Raw genomic sequence first — 15967 nt, forward strand, 5'->3', positions numbered from 1 at the left:
TGTTTGTTTGTTTGTTTGTTTGTTTGTTTTTCCTCTCCCTAATCTTTCTGTCTTTTCTTTTACTGGGGTTTTGTGTTCCTTTAATGCACATTGTCTTTATATAGGCTATGAATATTTGTGGTGATTGATCCAAATATTCAACTCGTGTTATCTGCTTTTGGAAGAAAAATCTTAATAAACAAAGTAAAAAAAGCCTTTACCTTGAAATCATTCTGCTTTTCCCCCCAAGCTTTCCTGACATAGGTACAGTCATGTTTAATCTTTGCTTTGACAAAACTGGACAAAAAATAGCCCTTTCTGCCATCGACAGGTCAGAATTTGACTCACTCCTTCCAACTGATCTGTAGGCTTTCAACATCTCCTGGTGAATGTAATTGAGATCTGCAGGGGGGCGTCCTTCTGACTCAATCTCAAGAGAGCTTTTTTTACTTTCAAACTCCATGCAACTGCAATTTTCAGTTTCTTCCATTCACATTAGTGCATGCTGGGCTGACTGGTTGCAATAATGTTCTGTTCATGTTCAGTGATCTCCTTTTTGACCTTGATATCAGTTTCATCAATAGACTCGTGGTGACATTTGTCATTCCTTACCGTTTCCTCTTTTGAGCTCAGTGAGGTGCTGTTGAGCATCACATTTGTTCAGCATATTCCTTTTGTTTTCAAATGGTAGTTTTAAACCGTATAGTCCATGATACAACAACTCCACAGATTGTTCTGCAATTTCAATAAACTGTAACTCCGCTCCTCGCATTTCCTCTTTTTCAGATTATTTTCGTACTGCTTTTCCAATAGAGGTTAAATTTACCCAAAAGATACTGTATCAACAGTAGCGATATGACAGCCATCATCTTTAACGTTTTCCTTTAAATCCTCACTCGAGCCAGTGATTACCCATTCTCGATAGAGTTTTCATTGCAAGGGATCCCTCGTGCCTCACCTTGACTTTAATTCATGCCACTGCTACGGACGCACTCTGACAAAAAGTCACACATTGCACATTAAAGGTTTTAATTTGATGTGAAAATGTTCCTCCAGCTCGGAAGATAAGCTCAGAGTCTAAATGGGCTTGAGCTTGTACAAAGCTTTTCTTCTTCTGACTACTTAAAGCGCTTTTACACCGTAGGTCACACCTATACACATTCACACACTGATGGCAGAGGATATGTATGTAAAGTGGCCATCAGTATTAGCTAAGCCCAAGGACACAACAGACGTGTGACTGCAGGAGCTGGGGATTGAACCCCCAACCTTCCTGTTAGGAGACGACCTACAGTACCACTGACCCACAGCCGCCTGCAGTGTAATTCTTGCCATTACCTGTAAATGTCTTCAGGGCAAGACTCCTATAATACATGCAAAGCTTGTTTTTTTTTAAACAGTGAAGTTATGGACTACTTCCTGTTACAGGCAGTGTAAAATGCACATCACATCAACTTTAAAAATGGTCGACTTCCTGTCAAAAATAGGGATTCAAGACACTTTATTTTAGAATTTGATGTGTTGATTATGAACACCAACTTTCACAAGGTGGGAAAAGGGGCAGGGGAAGTTATAAACAGAAAATAAATATATTTATATCGTAAAAAGTTAAACATTTGTATTTTAATTTATAAGTTTCATTTAAAAAAAGGATGAGGATTATTCTTCACGCTCTGCACATGCGCAGTTCTCTCTACAGGTGCATCACATCAAACAGGTGTGGCCCTTTCCGAATTGTCACAGTTCAGTAGGCAGTACGTACTATTCAGTATACTGAACTTTCGTGGTCATTCAGTATGCATTTTTTTGGGTCCACCTCAGTATACTGAACATTTCAGTATGGATACTAACTTCCGGGTTTCATGCAGTATGGATCGGATGCGTGCTTTCAGGAAATGAATTGTATTTTACCACCCACAATGCTGTGCGAAATTAAACGTAAATCGTCACGTCAGCCTCCAAATCAAAACAAACGAGCGTGGATTAATTGAATCAATTTTTAATGTAGAGTTAAAGTCCCGACTGAAATCACTACTTTTAATTAACAACAGAAAATATAACAAATATCTGCATTATTATAAAACCTTTCTCCCTCTATTTAAATAATGATTTCACTATTTAAATGTGTCTTTATTTGTTTATTTTACTTTATATTCTGTATATTACTGTCTTTCATTTGTTATTTCCTTTATGTACTGTATGTTATTTAGTTATTTAATCTGCCTTTTACATTGTGATATTGTTTTTTGTTTACCTGACTGTATATTACTCTTCTTGAATAAAGCTAAACAAAAAAAACCTGGAAAAAAAACCGGGTGGATGCGGCCGGTTCTGGAAACGTAAATGACGTCACTTCCATACTGAATGAATCAGATGAAGTAGGGACAAATATCTGCCTACTGTGTGTGCATACTGAATAGTAGGTACTAAACAGTATACAGCACGGATAGTACGTACTGCCTACTGAAAGATTGAGTATGTACTTGGCAATTCGGATACGGCCACTGTGTTGTGATCATGAACTTCTCCAGCAGTTAGCTGGAAAAAAAAAATCACTGTATCTTTTTTTTCCAACCTGTTGTTTCCTCAAACCGTTACTGAGTAGGAAGTGTTTCGTTTCTGCGAAGGCCCCGCCTCCTGTCAACCAGAGAACCAGGAAGTACCCGGATCCTAAATGAAACAGCCACACGCGCTGCTGAGAAGTTTATTCACCTGATGAAGATGTGTACTGCTGTGTGTGCCTTCATCCTGTTGTTTTACAGTCTGAGCGGGTCCGCAGGTAACGTCATCACCTGTGTTGTGTGTGTGTGTGTGTGTGTGTGTGTGTGTGTGTGTGTGGTTGTGGTTGTGTGTGCGCGCGTGCGTGTGTGTTTGTGTTTGTTAGATTCGTTTATTTTTCGTCTTAGTTTGTATTAGTTGTATTGTTAGTTTTAGTTGATTTGTCCCTGTATGGTTCAGAGAAAGATATCAAACAACTTCTTTAAAAAATACCAAATAAAATATTTTATGAGTAGGCCTAAGTGAGAGAAGATTTAATTTCTGTAGTCAGCAAACTCATCCAAAATGAAACCGAGACAGATTGTAAGTAAGGCTTTATGGGTCATGTGATTGTGTATTTGTATTTTTGTTAGTTTTTTTAAACACACAATACAGTTTCCATTAGCTGTTTTTTAGTAAAGCTTTGTTTCTATTTTAGTTTCAGTTAGCTGTGTGTGTGTGTGTGTGTAATCAGAAGGGACTTTTTTTTTTTTATCACTGAGTGACAGTGAGCAGAGCTGACAGATAAGTGAGGCACAGAGCGTGTGTTTTTTATCACAGGTTATTAAATATTATTAAACAGCAACTGAGAATTTGTTTGGGTTTTTAATTTATTTTTGGGCTTTTTGTGTGTGCCTTTATTGGAGAGATAGAGGCAAGATCAGGGAGAGAGAGAGAGAATTGGGAATGACATGCAGGAAAGGAGCCACAGGTCAGATTCGAACCCGAGGCACACGCTTGGAGGACTGGGCTCCGGACATAGGGCGCAGGCACTAACCACTCGACCGCCGTGCGCCCCAGTAACTGAGAGTTTTGATGTGTATTCGTTCAGGTGATCAGCTGATAACAGTCTCAGAACAGGTGGTCATTGTGTACATGAGGAGGACAGCAGCACCTGTGCTTAATGTGAATGTGGTTCTTTTTTCTACTGTAACTTTATAAAAGACTCAGGTCAACATAAATGATTTCAGAATAAAGAACAAACAGGAGCAGAATAAAACACGACCAGAAACTTTAAATATAACTTCTGTTCAGATGTTGTTGTTTCGGGAATTGTAAAAACAGACTCAAATAAATTACGTTTACTTCTGCTTCCTTTACTGCTATAACTACTGTACTACAGTTGAAGTTAATTTGATGTCTTGCACAGTCAGCCAGCCGTCTCTGTCTCCAACAAGGGGATTGTTAGCATGTTAGCATGTAGCAATAAAAAAATTATGTGTGAATAAATTGGCAAAATGTAATTTTTAGAGGCATCGAGTCAGCAGGTAAAATAAACCATATCTCTTTAAAAATCTATTTAAAAACAAATCAACATGTTTAGCCAAAAGCATCAATAAGCAACATGAAGGTCTAATAATAATAATAATAACAATCTGTCTGACTGTGTAGTGTCAGGACTCGTCAGCAGACCTTCTCGTGTCCGACTCACCTCCTTCAACATGGACCTGGTGCTCAGGTGGGATCCACCTGCAGGAGCAGAAGGTGACCTGAGATACACGGCCCAGCACAGGTGAGTCCAGTCCAGCTGAGCTCTGTGTGACTGCTGACATACTCAGAGCCTTTTAGGTCTTCAGTTTTTCCAATTAAACATTTTCTTTTTTCTTAATTAATCAGAAAATAATACAATAAATTTCAGTCAGAAACCTCAGGTGTTAAAAATCAAAGCCAATGTGGAAGTTAAAAAACTGGCAGTTCCTTAAGTCTCCACTGGAGGCTGGCTCCAAAAGCTCTGAAATCACATACACACCCATATTGAAATGTCCATTCTGACAGCGGAAATAAGCATGTTTACATCCTGGTTCGGAAAATTACTTTGGCCTCAAAAGCTCAAAACTCATCCTTTCTGATTTTATTAAGCCTAGGAGTTATTCATAAATTTGGATAATTAGGGGCGTGGCTGAGGTGACTGACAGGTTGGTGTGTTGTAGCTGTTTGTCCGGAGGTTTAAGCCCCGCCTCAGGTCCACTTCTTTGTCTGTTTCTAGATTGATCAAAAGTTAGGTAGAGTCAACATTTCCAACATAAATTCTAAATGTTGCTTATTGCTGTGCTCATGTTGGACCTGCAATGTTTGTAGTATTTGCACATAATATTTGATATGAATTGATGCTGAAGAAATAAAGATTGATTGGTCGGTTTAATATATTAAATTATCACTCCTCAAATTTCTGCGTGTGAAATAAGTCGTCAAGGAGTGATGAGGGCGGAGCCTATAGCCGCCTACACATGTTCTGCTGCTGCAACAAACATTTTACATTTTTTCCAAGCATGAGCGGTCTGAGTGACCTGTGAACACAGTGAGAGGTGATTGGTGCACACAGCAGTGTGGTCAGGTGTGAAAATGATGTTTACCTGCTGCCATGCACACACGGACTGAACAAGCAGCTTCAGTCTCTGAGTTATCAGACAGCATGTTTAAAAGCGTTATCTTTATTCTGCGGGGGGAAAGATTTATCAAAGTCATTCACCCCGATACACAGGTGAGTCAACAGTGACCAGGTGGATCCACTTCCCCTCTGACACACACACCTGCCTGTTATTATAGACAGACACACACACACACACACCTGCCTGTTATAACAGACAGACAGAGGCAGACTGAAAATTCTGTTTCCAGCTGCGTTCAGGTAACACGTTTGTGTACAAAGAGTTGATGCGCTGAGTGTGGTTTGGAAACGTCTTTGAGCTCTAACGTAGGTGTCACATCAACAGTTTTATTAAAAAAAAAAAAGCTGAAAGACATAACAGGATGTGGGACCCCCACTGTTCTCACACCAAGAAAACCAACACCACAGTTACGTTTATATGAAATACAGCTGGTTAATAAACTCTGAACGATCCTGTCTGTTTGCTGTCTTTTTGTACTCCACTCCTCCTTTGACATGTTTCAGGTTTTTTTTATTCTGTGAAGATAAAAAAAAAAAAGTGTGGTGTTAAGAGGCATGGGCGTAGTAGACTGGGGGGGGAGTGGGACTGACTTCCCAGGGCCCCAATGGAGGAAGGGGTTCCTTATTAGTCCTAAAATAAATCTAAAGTTTTTTTCTTACCTCTTCCTCTCCTTATCTCCTCATCTCCCCCTGCAGAGGTGTTTACACTCACAGAGAGTTGGAGTGGATAGCTGTCTGTGTGAACGTGTCTCGCTGTGAGTGCGACCTGTCCCATCTGCACAGTGCGTTTGGGACGTACGAAGGCCGGGTGAGGACACAGAGGGGGGAGGAGAGCTCTGAGTGGGTTGTGAGTGACATCCTCACCCTGGACAAAGACAGTGAGTACAGGAAACAATATGACTGCACTGAGCTTTACCTGCTCTCACAGGTGACTGTCTGTTTATCACTCATCTGTATCTTTACCTTTTAGACTGATGTCAGTCCTCAAAGGGTTAAAAACATGAACTCTGATGTTCAATACACAATTCATACATTCATCATAGATTATATATAGATAAATGATCAATTCAAACGGCATTATAACCAATTAAAAGGTCAGAGAGGTATGATTTTCTGTAATAGGATTTTATGTTTAACATGTCTTGTGGCACTTAAACACCCAACTGTATTCTGTAGGTTTGTTCAACTTGAAGTACTTGATAATATTTCTATTCATTAAAAGTTTTGCTTTATCTCTTCCTCAGCCATCATCGGATCGCCCGCCGTCTCTCTCCTCTCTCACGGACAATACATAGAAGTGAGCGTGACAGATCCAGAGTTCTCCAACTCTACACTCAGGACAGTTTACAGCTCCCCGACCTACAACATCACCTACTGGAGGGATGGACATAAAGACCAGGTGCACTTTGTTATCAAAGGCATTTTCCAAACAATACCAAAAATAATTTTCCTTTAATGACTGCATAATTAAATTACTCAATTAAATACACAGAAACTAATTTGCTCATGTTTAGAAGGTGCAAAAGCCTCACAATCTTTTTGTGAATCAGGCCCTGAGGGTACTTAGAGACAGTTGGTATATGTGTTTATGTGTTTATGCATTAGGATATATTTAAAAAGCTGCTTTGTCCGATCTCCCCCTCTGTGGTGAGGTGGAGGACACTGCATCACATTTGAGCTTCTCTCCTTACCTGCTGCAGACCTCACCTGACACCCTCTCTGCTGCCCCCCATAGGCCAAAAGCATCGCCAACATCCAGCAGAACCCGGTGGTTTTAGATGAACTGGACCCCAGGACTAAGTACTGCGTCCAGGTCCAGATCCACACAGAGATAAACCTAAACCCGAGCCAATCCAGCAGGACTGTCTGTGAGAGCACCACCAACAGTAAGAGCTACCACAGGAGCCGTGTCTATTTACCTGTACAGACACCGGAGACCTGTGGGCACACACGAAAGGACGTGACAAAGCAGAACACTATGGTGTCATTTTTATGTCAGATCTCGAGAGCGTAGCGATCCCCTCACATAGCCAAAGCTGTCAATCAAGGTTCGAGGACTCTGTTTGTACGGGCTTGGTGGTGTTAAAAGTGACAAATCATAAATGATCCAGTTATTGGATAATTTATTGTTTTTAATTACCAAAAATTGCAAGCAAACTCCTGCACACTGTCTAAATTGCAAAAATAAGTTGGCAGACATTTTTACATTTACCCCATCACCCCCAGTGTTCTCTCGCTTTTACTTGTGGCAGCTTTTGGTAAGAAATATGACTAAAAAAATAAAAATCCTAACCCAATATTGGGTTTTTAAATTAACAAAAATGCCAAGAACCGGCAATGTTTCTGTACCAAGATGTTGCCAATTTTGTGCACAATTTAGTCAGTGTGCAGGAGATTGCCTGCAACTTTTTATGGACTCGTTCCTCTCCTACACACGTCCCATGAAATAGATATCGTTTTTTAAAGTTGTGGTACTTTTTGGTACTATATCAATAAAATAACAGATTGTTGTAAAACACATGTTATTAAAAAAGCATCAAATGTTATGACCCATTATAGCATTACAGCTACAAACCTCAGTAAATGACGTAGTTAGCACATGCAACATCTCATGAAACAGCGGTGTAGTATGTCATATTTCTGTTTTAATTTATAGGCGAGTCCTCTTTCTGAGGCCATGTTGGAGCTGAGCGGAGTGAGGTGATGGTTTAGTTTGAGGAGGTGATGAGTTTTGACTGTTTTCTAACCCCCATTCATTGACACACACCGGTAAAAACACACTGATGCTACAACTCTGCTGAGAATTTTTCTGCTCTCTGTGCGTTCTGCAGGAGAGGAGGCTCCGTGGGCGGCAGCCGTGGCGATATTTGTCGTCATGGCGATAGCGATGGCTCTGGTCGTGCTAACAGTCGTGTATCGCAAAAGAATATCCCACTTTCTGTGTCCAAAAGTTTCACTGCCTCAGGACTTTGTGGTATATTGCTCTGTTTCTTTATCTTCATAGATTGTCTGTTTTATAAACGTGTTTCAGCTGTATGCACGCTGTCCGCAACATAATCCTTAGAAAGTTGTTGTTTTTGTCACTGTCGTGCTCAGATTGTTATTCGAAGTGTCTGACAACATTTCAGACAGGATCCCGACAAAGACAGACCTTTTGTGTTAAAGAGGAAGAAGATCATTTTAACCACAAACAACTGTTACATCACTCTCTACAAACACACCAGACTGCACTGATAAAAACACAGATTTAACCTCACAGAACACACTTGTTGTTGGTCTACTGCTGCCTTGATTATTTAGGTTTTTTTGTGTTATTGTTTGACTGATGATTTTTTTTTTTTTACTCTTTATTTGTTTTTTCCAACGTTAACAAACATAAAGCACAACAAAACATACACAAACACACATCAATGTAGTGAGGGGCTCCGTCTCAATATTTCCTCTTGCACAGCAGAGATCACTATCCGTCTTTTTATGCTGGTAATCAGTCCACTTTTTCTAGTGTTGATCATGGGTCCGTGATCTAGTTAGCAGGTAATGAGTCCGTTTTTCCATAGAGAAAATTTCTTCCACGATGGCCAAACCACTGTGCTGGACTTGGAGGATCACTTTTCAACCAGTTCCTTGTGATGGCCTTTTTACAAGCAAGAATCAGGATTTTAAAAAGGTAGATATCCTTCTTATGGATCAAGTCATTAGAGATCAGGCCCAGATACACAATCCGGGGGTCTCTGGGAATCTTATGACATAGAATATCTTCAAAGGACTGAATAACCGTATCCCAGAATGTTTGCAATTTCACACATAACCAGAAAATATGTGAGTTACCGGCATTCATCTGCCCACACTGTCTCCAACATTGCTGTGGAGTACCGAGTTGCTTATTTTTAATTTTGGGATGTGACAAAAAAGCGTATAACATTTTTCCACCCAAATTCCCTCCACCTTCTAGAGCTCGTGGACGACTGTTGTGTTTCACAAATAGAAAGCCAGTCACTCTTTGACAAGTTTGTATTCAGTTCTAGTTCCATTTAGTCTTAACATACCATGTATTGCTTCCATTCTGTTTCTGCAAACTTCTATAAAGTTCAGAAACAATCTTTGATGGAGTGTTTTTGTAAGCACCAATCAGAGTTTCAATCACCTCGCTACCTTCAGCGGAGAATTATTTTCTTATTTCTGTATCATAGAAATGTCTGCGCTGTAAATACCTAAGTAGGTCCCCATTCTCTAGCTTAAATTCTTGTTTAAGTTTCTCAAGTTTTAAACCTTTTTCTCTCTATGAGTGTACATATAGCTGTTATTCCCTGTTCACCCCACTTAGCAAATGTATTATCCATCACTCCAGGTTTAAATCTAGGGCTCTGAGAAGGCCATATCAGAAGTTTACTATCCCCTTCCAGTTTATATTTCTTAACAACTTCATGCCATGTTTGACTGATGAGTTTTAAATCCAACACTTTGTTTTTTCAACAAACAATGACACAAACTAACAGATGCATATGCAGCTGTAGACCAACAACTCCTCTGTGCTTCATGATTAAATTACAGTTTTTTTTAATGGAGTCTTTGCAGAGATTAATGTAAGAACTGTTACTGCTCATTTACAAAAAAACAACAACCCACTGGAGCAATATGAAATCTATGTGTACTTTTCAGTCATTTCTAGAAGAACCTGACTAAGTTTGTCTTTGCCCCCAGCACCTTCTGGCTCCACTCAACTCTAACATGTACAGAGCCATGCGGGACTCTAAAACACCTGAGGAGGTCTGCCACCCTGTGTGTGTGATCGAACATGACAGGAGTGAGGCAGAGGAGGGCCCCCTGCAGGCAGACAAACCTGAGGAGGAGGAGCGCCCCCTGCAGGCAGACAAACCTGAGGAGGATGGGCGCCCCCTGCAGGCAGACAGGACTGAGGAGGGCCCCCTGAATGCAGACAGGAATGAGGAGCGCCCCTTGAAGGCAGACAGGAATGAGGAGCGCCCCTTGAAGGCAGACAGGAATGAGGAGCGCCCCCTGCAGGCAGACAGGACTGAGGATCACCCCCTGAAGGCAGACAGGACTGAGGAGCGCCCCCTGCAGGCAGACAGGACTGAGGATCACCCCCTGAAGGCAGACAGGAATGAGGAGCGCCCCCTGCAGGCAGACAGGACTGAGGATCACCCCCTGAAGGCAGACAGAAATGAGGAGCGCCCCCTGCAGGCAGACAGGACTGAGTTGGAGGAGGACCCCTGAAGGCAGACACAAATGAGGAGGAGCGCCCCCTGCAGGCAACAGGAAGCAGCTGCAGCACAGAAAGTGATGTCACAGAGGGAGGAGGGGCTGAATGGCGAGGGAAGTGTAACCCAGGTACAGTCTAACCAATCGCAGACCCCAGCCTAACCAGTCCCAGGTGGACATGTTAGCAGACTGAACTGAACGCTCAGAGTTCTCCTTTAACATTTAGCATAGCAGCAGGCTGCAATACAGAACTCCAAAAGAGAAACTACAAATCTAAGGCAGCTACTGATTCAGTCAGTGTTGGACATTTAACTGAATTTTCTAAAAACCTTTTTTTTCTGTCTGTGTCTCAGTTGAAGACTTTCTATATGTTTTTTTAATGGAAGAATAATTGTTGTTTACACTGTTGATTTATATAATTTCAAAGGAGACTGTGTCTCCATGTATGTGGTGTTCAAACATTTAAACACACACACTACTCCTGAAAACTTCCTGAAAATGTTCAGGTTAAGCTCCATGTGTGAACACAAACAGACACATTTTTTATAAAGTAACAGTGGACCAGCTTACCCCCATGTAGTAGTGGAGTGGTCTTTGAAGCAGTTACAGGCACACTTGTGTGGGAGAGGTCAAGGTAGAAAGGAAAAAAGGGAGTAGAAAACGCAAGTAATGCCTGTGCACATCAATAAGACTGGCACGTGACCATTGTCTCTAACAAGGAGCATCCTCCGGTGTTGAAAAATTAAGTCATCCTGCAGTTTGTTGAGTGTCCGCTTGAGGCTGGTTGCGGGAACCCCAGAAGTCACATACACACCACATACAAAAAAGCCTGTTTTTACAGGTTTACAGCCTGGTACAAAGAACTAAATAGGTCTGATACACTAGTACATTGATGAATATTTCCTGCTGTGTTCTCACATCAGCTCACCTCGATTTCACACCAAATATTTACTTAGGGGTCTGGCAGGAGAAAGTCTGTGTAAAGTCGGTCGGAGTAAAAAAAAAAAAAATCATCTGTTTTTGTTCACACAAAATTTCAGGAAGTATTCTGGAGTTTTGTGCAAGTGTGAAAACAGCACCTGATGTGCAGGTAAAGGACTGATGCCTCGTCCAGGTGGAGGCGTCTGGGAGTTACTCTGAATATCTGTGCAAGAAAACCTGAACATTGAACCTTTTAAAGAGCACCCTCGATGAAACACTGAGGTTCATGTTTACTGCCAGTCTGAAGGTTTTATGAACAGAAATAACTCAGTGAAACCAGGAGAGTGTGTGTGTGTGTGTGTGTGTCACAGCTGAGCCCTTCACGTGATTCTGCAGCTCAAAGTTTACACACTGAGCTTGAATAAATATTTTGAACATTTTCATTTCTTTCTGTTTGGTTAAATCTGACTTTAAAGCTTTGACAAACAGAATGATAAACTATTTTAATAATCAATCGTTCTTTCTTTAACCAAACACACATTTTGAGTCCCGCAGCTCGTCCAGAGAGAAGATTTCCTTTTTCCGGACGCAGAGTGAAATAAAATAAAAAAATGTTTCTGCATATTTAACTTTGATCATTAAGAGATCGAACAACAAACTGATGTCACAGTTCAGTGTGACCGCAGCTACTGAGGCGTGTGTGTGAGAGGAGTACTCTCACCCTTCTATATAGAAACTATAAACATAAATAAACTATTTACAGACAATAAAGGGACTGTAATCCTGGTTCTTTATTCTCTTGGTTGCAGATTGAGCTCCTTGGTGCTGGCTTCATAAATTAATTTATGTATTTGAAATTTCACGTGTTCCTTCCGCTTGGGCGACAGTCTTTGCAGGGAGGGAGCCAGGCTCCTGAGGAACAGCTCCTCGTCTGACGGAGGAGGGGGCTTAACACTGTGCTCTAAGTGTTAAATTCATACTGATGGGTGGTCGCTCAGTCGCTGTCTCTTCCTCAGTGCTGTTTGATGACAGACCAGGTTCTGTTTCTGTACAGACACAAGAAAAGGGTCATGGCTAGGTAATGTAATTAAGGATGGGATCCGACGGAGTGGCAGCCTATGACATGCAGCTCTTTGTACTATATGTGTTTTTAGGAACTCATTTAAGTATTTTTATGAACTCTTTTTTGTGCCTTAATGTTTTTTACGTTCAGTGTTTCTTCTTGAGTGTGAATAGCTGCTGAGACATTATATGTCTCTGTAAAGGATTAAAAGAGTATCCATCATACTTACCTGGCAGGGGAGATACCATGATCAAGAAGGTGGTTCACCCATGGCGAGGCCTGGCCATTGCACTCCGGCGGGGCTGACCTATGCGAATTCCCCAAATGTGGGAATCTCGACTGCATAATTTGTGGTAGTGGGGGACTGCGTTCGCGCTCTCCCCTGATTTTCCCGAATTTCCCCTCTGGGGATCAATAAAGTATTATCCTATCCATCCATCTGTGCATCCATCCATCCATCTGTTCTTCAATCCATCCGTTCATCTCCTGCAATCTAAATTGTGCAAAATCATTGGAAATGTTGGGATTTGTGCATTAACTTCTTCAATTAAGTTTGTCAAATGTTGTTGATCTTAATTTAAATATTTGAAAGGCTCCTTTGTGTAGGTGTGGTTATAGTAATATCTCAGGGTTGACTGAGGCTGTGGTGGTGGAGGGGCCAGATGTGAGATCTGTTCATGGGGCACAAAAATCCTGGAGACGCCTCGTAATTATAATTAAATAAAAAAATAAAAAAGCAGAAGCAGAACACAAACTTCTCCCGGGACTCAGAGGGAGGGAGGACAGGTTTGGATGTTTGATAATTTGATTTAGCTGCTGAAGCTCGTTACTGGTTCATGTATAACAGGAACCGGACAGGTTTGGATGTTTGATAATCTGATTTAGCTGCTGAAGCTCGTTACTGGTTCATGTATAACAGGAACCGGACAGGTTTGGATGTTTGATAATTTGATTTAGCTGCTGAAGCTCGTTACCGGTTCATGTATAAAAATATGTTTGTGTGTGAAGCAGAACTTCACCTCTTCTCACTGTTCTCTTGATGTCTGTCTTCATATGAACTGAGTTCTCGGTGGCGTTCTGGTTGTTCTGGTCGTCCTTGGGGCAATCTGAACAGTTTGCAGTGAGAGCTTGTACCGTCTCTTCTTCTTCTTTACCAACACACAGTAGCAGATGCTCTGAAAACCTCTTTCTCCTGTCAAACAGTTTTCTGCAGGACGGGCAGTGGAAATGTGCTTGGTCCTTACAGTGTGTCCTGGAAAAGAAAATTTAAAAATGTAACTAAAGCCTAATATTTTTTGGTTAGGGTTATGTAACCCATATGAAATATAGGGCTACTAAACCCACATATGTTGTTTAAATATGTGCAGTTGCCCAGTTTCCCCAGTAGAGGGCGCTCTCCGCTGAAGAAAGAAAGTGAAGTCCGCAGCTTCGTGACCGGTGAGGTTCACAGCCAAGAGCAGACGGAACTTTTTCCGGTATAAATTGCCATAAAATAGTTGAAAAACCTTGATTAATCCGGTCAAAAGAATGTTTTGATGTTAATAAGTTCACTCTTTTAGCAGAACACAAGTTATGAGCATGAGGAAGATAACTTTCGTCGAGTTATTATTGTCTTTATGAATCTCCGGTGAGTTTGAACCTGTGTTAGCATGTTAGCCTAATGTTTTGCTAGCCTCTCTGGTGAGAAAATGGACCGTATAAGCTGTTTAAGTTCAGATACTTTTACTAAAAAAAAAAAAAAAAAAAGGTTGGTTTTCCTATGTTACCACTGTACTTTGGTGCACTTTATGTCATTGTTTATGTTTAAAAAAGATCGCTAAGCTAATGTCTCATTCAGAGCAGTGTAGTGGGAAAATACCATCTGTCTGTTGCCTTCGTCTGACCTTAAAAGATTAGGATGTTCGTGCGTCATTTAGCAATCAGAAACTGTTTCAGTTGGTCTGTATCTCCAACAGGAACACTCCTTACCCTAACCCTATGCAAAACACCTACACCCTGTGAACGTATAAATATGCTCTGCAACCTGGACTGCCCCGGGAATCTTTGATGCACTTGTGACTGATGTTACTTTTGTAGCTGATTACCCCTTTTGCAAAATAACTTTTTACTTTATGCAATAAAATACACAAAGACAAAAGACTTTGACTTGAGATCTTTTATTACCAACAGAAAAATCCACAACAGCAGCACAGACAGTGAAGCCTTAAAGGAACACTTCACCTGTTTTGTTGACACTACAACATTTTGTAGAAGTGTAATTATCCACTTTCAAGGTTTTAAGGTACAATTAAAATGTGGTTTAACTGATTTTGGTTGTTAAAATGCACTAGTTAAGTGTAATAGTAGTTATAATTTAATTAATTTTCATGTTTTAAAATGCAATATATTAAAATCTTTATTTAAAAGAGTTTAAAGAAGGGAACTATAAAGAGTAAAGAGTTTAAAAGAGATAAATAATTTATTTATTTGCTAAAATACCATGACATATGGTGATTCATTGCAAGTCAGTATATTTTTTGTTGTTAAAAACTAATTGTTGTGATACATAGCAATTCATCTTATTGTATTTAGGTATTTCCTTGGATTTTGGTGATACATTAAAAAATACAATGATTTAAGTATTTTTATTTTTATTTTATTTAACCTTTATTTAACCAGGAAAGTCCCATTGAGATTAAAAACCTCTTTGTCAAGGGAGTCCTGGCCAAGAGGCAGCAAAAGTTACACAGTCACACTCACAACATACAGACAGCAATTAAAATGATAAAAAACAATTACAAGTAAAGGAGGTCGTCTCAAGTGCTCTCAGCCTGGATTTAAAAGCATTCAAAGAAATCTGTTCAGTTATTTTCCAGTCTTTTTGCAGCATGTTCCATGTAGAAGGAGCAGAGTAGACGAAAGCCCTTTTTCCCAGCTCTGTGCGGGCAAATGGAACAGACAGCAACAACTGATCATTTGAACGCAAACCGTAAGAATCAACACTTCTCCGTGTGATTAGGTCACAGATGCAGGAGGGCAGTAGCCCAAGCATGGCCTAGTGAATAAAAGTGCACCAGTGGAAGTAGAAGTTAATGAGGTCTCTCATGTTAGAAACAGAATAAGAACTAGATAATTTACAATTCTGCACTATTTGTATACGTTTTTTTTTTTTTAAGTACCAGAACATAGATTAACTTGATGGCGAGCCCAGCCCGTGAATCTGAGGGGAGTCGATTACGCAGTGTGGCCAGCTGCAGGACCTGCTCAGAGGACGTCGGATTGCTTGATTCATTCATTTGATTCCAGATAAGACAAATACACTCTTCTTAACCTACCCGGGTAGTAATAGCAGACATTGACATTGAACACGCACATCTGGATTTTCCCCCGAAGCTGAACTCTTTTTGCACGTTGAACTTTTCTCATAATTCCTCTTTATAGACGAGCATTCGAGCTGGGAGTCCAACTCGAAAGGACAATTTCTTTTGGTTTCGTTTTATTTTCACAGAACTTTTCTTCTATGTTTATACACACAGCACTACTGTAAATGTTTATTGATGCTGATAAAGGCATTAAAAAGTGTCAACTGTTCAAACCAACACCAACTCCTTTTGTGAGTCATTCAAGGTGCATACTCTTTTAGGACCTAGATTGATGTT

The 15967-nt window shown here is 40.5% G+C and overlaps 1 protein-coding gene and 1 non-coding gene across 2 annotated transcripts; both read left to right on the plus strand.

Moving 5' to 3' along the window:
• The first annotated feature begins 2612 nt into the window (after positions 1-2612).
• On the plus strand, positions 2613-12715 carry LOC132986875 (interleukin-10 receptor subunit beta-like). The gene is made up of 7 exons (XM_061053551.1): positions 2613-2758; positions 4129-4249; positions 5822-6003; positions 6370-6524; positions 6861-7011; positions 7957-8099; positions 9827-12715. Exons 1-7 carry the CDS (start codon positions 2695-2697, stop codon positions 10358-10360), a joined length of 1350 nt encoding a protein of 449 aa, XP_060909534.1. The 5' UTR covers positions 2613-2694; the 3' UTR covers positions 10361-12715.
• LOC132987646 (U1 spliceosomal RNA) lies at positions 12551-12714 on the plus strand. Its single transcript, XR_009675703.1, has one exon. It is a non-coding gene; the product is annotated as a U1 spliceosomal RNA (small nuclear RNA).
• Positions 12716-15967: the final 3252 nt, after the last annotated feature.

This window comes from Labrus mixtus, chromosome 13 (genome assembly GCF_963584025.1).
Source record: "Labrus mixtus chromosome 13, fLabMix1.1, whole genome shotgun sequence".
In the NCBI taxonomy this organism is placed as follows: domain Eukaryota; kingdom Metazoa; phylum Chordata; class Actinopteri; order Labriformes; family Labridae; genus Labrus; species Labrus mixtus.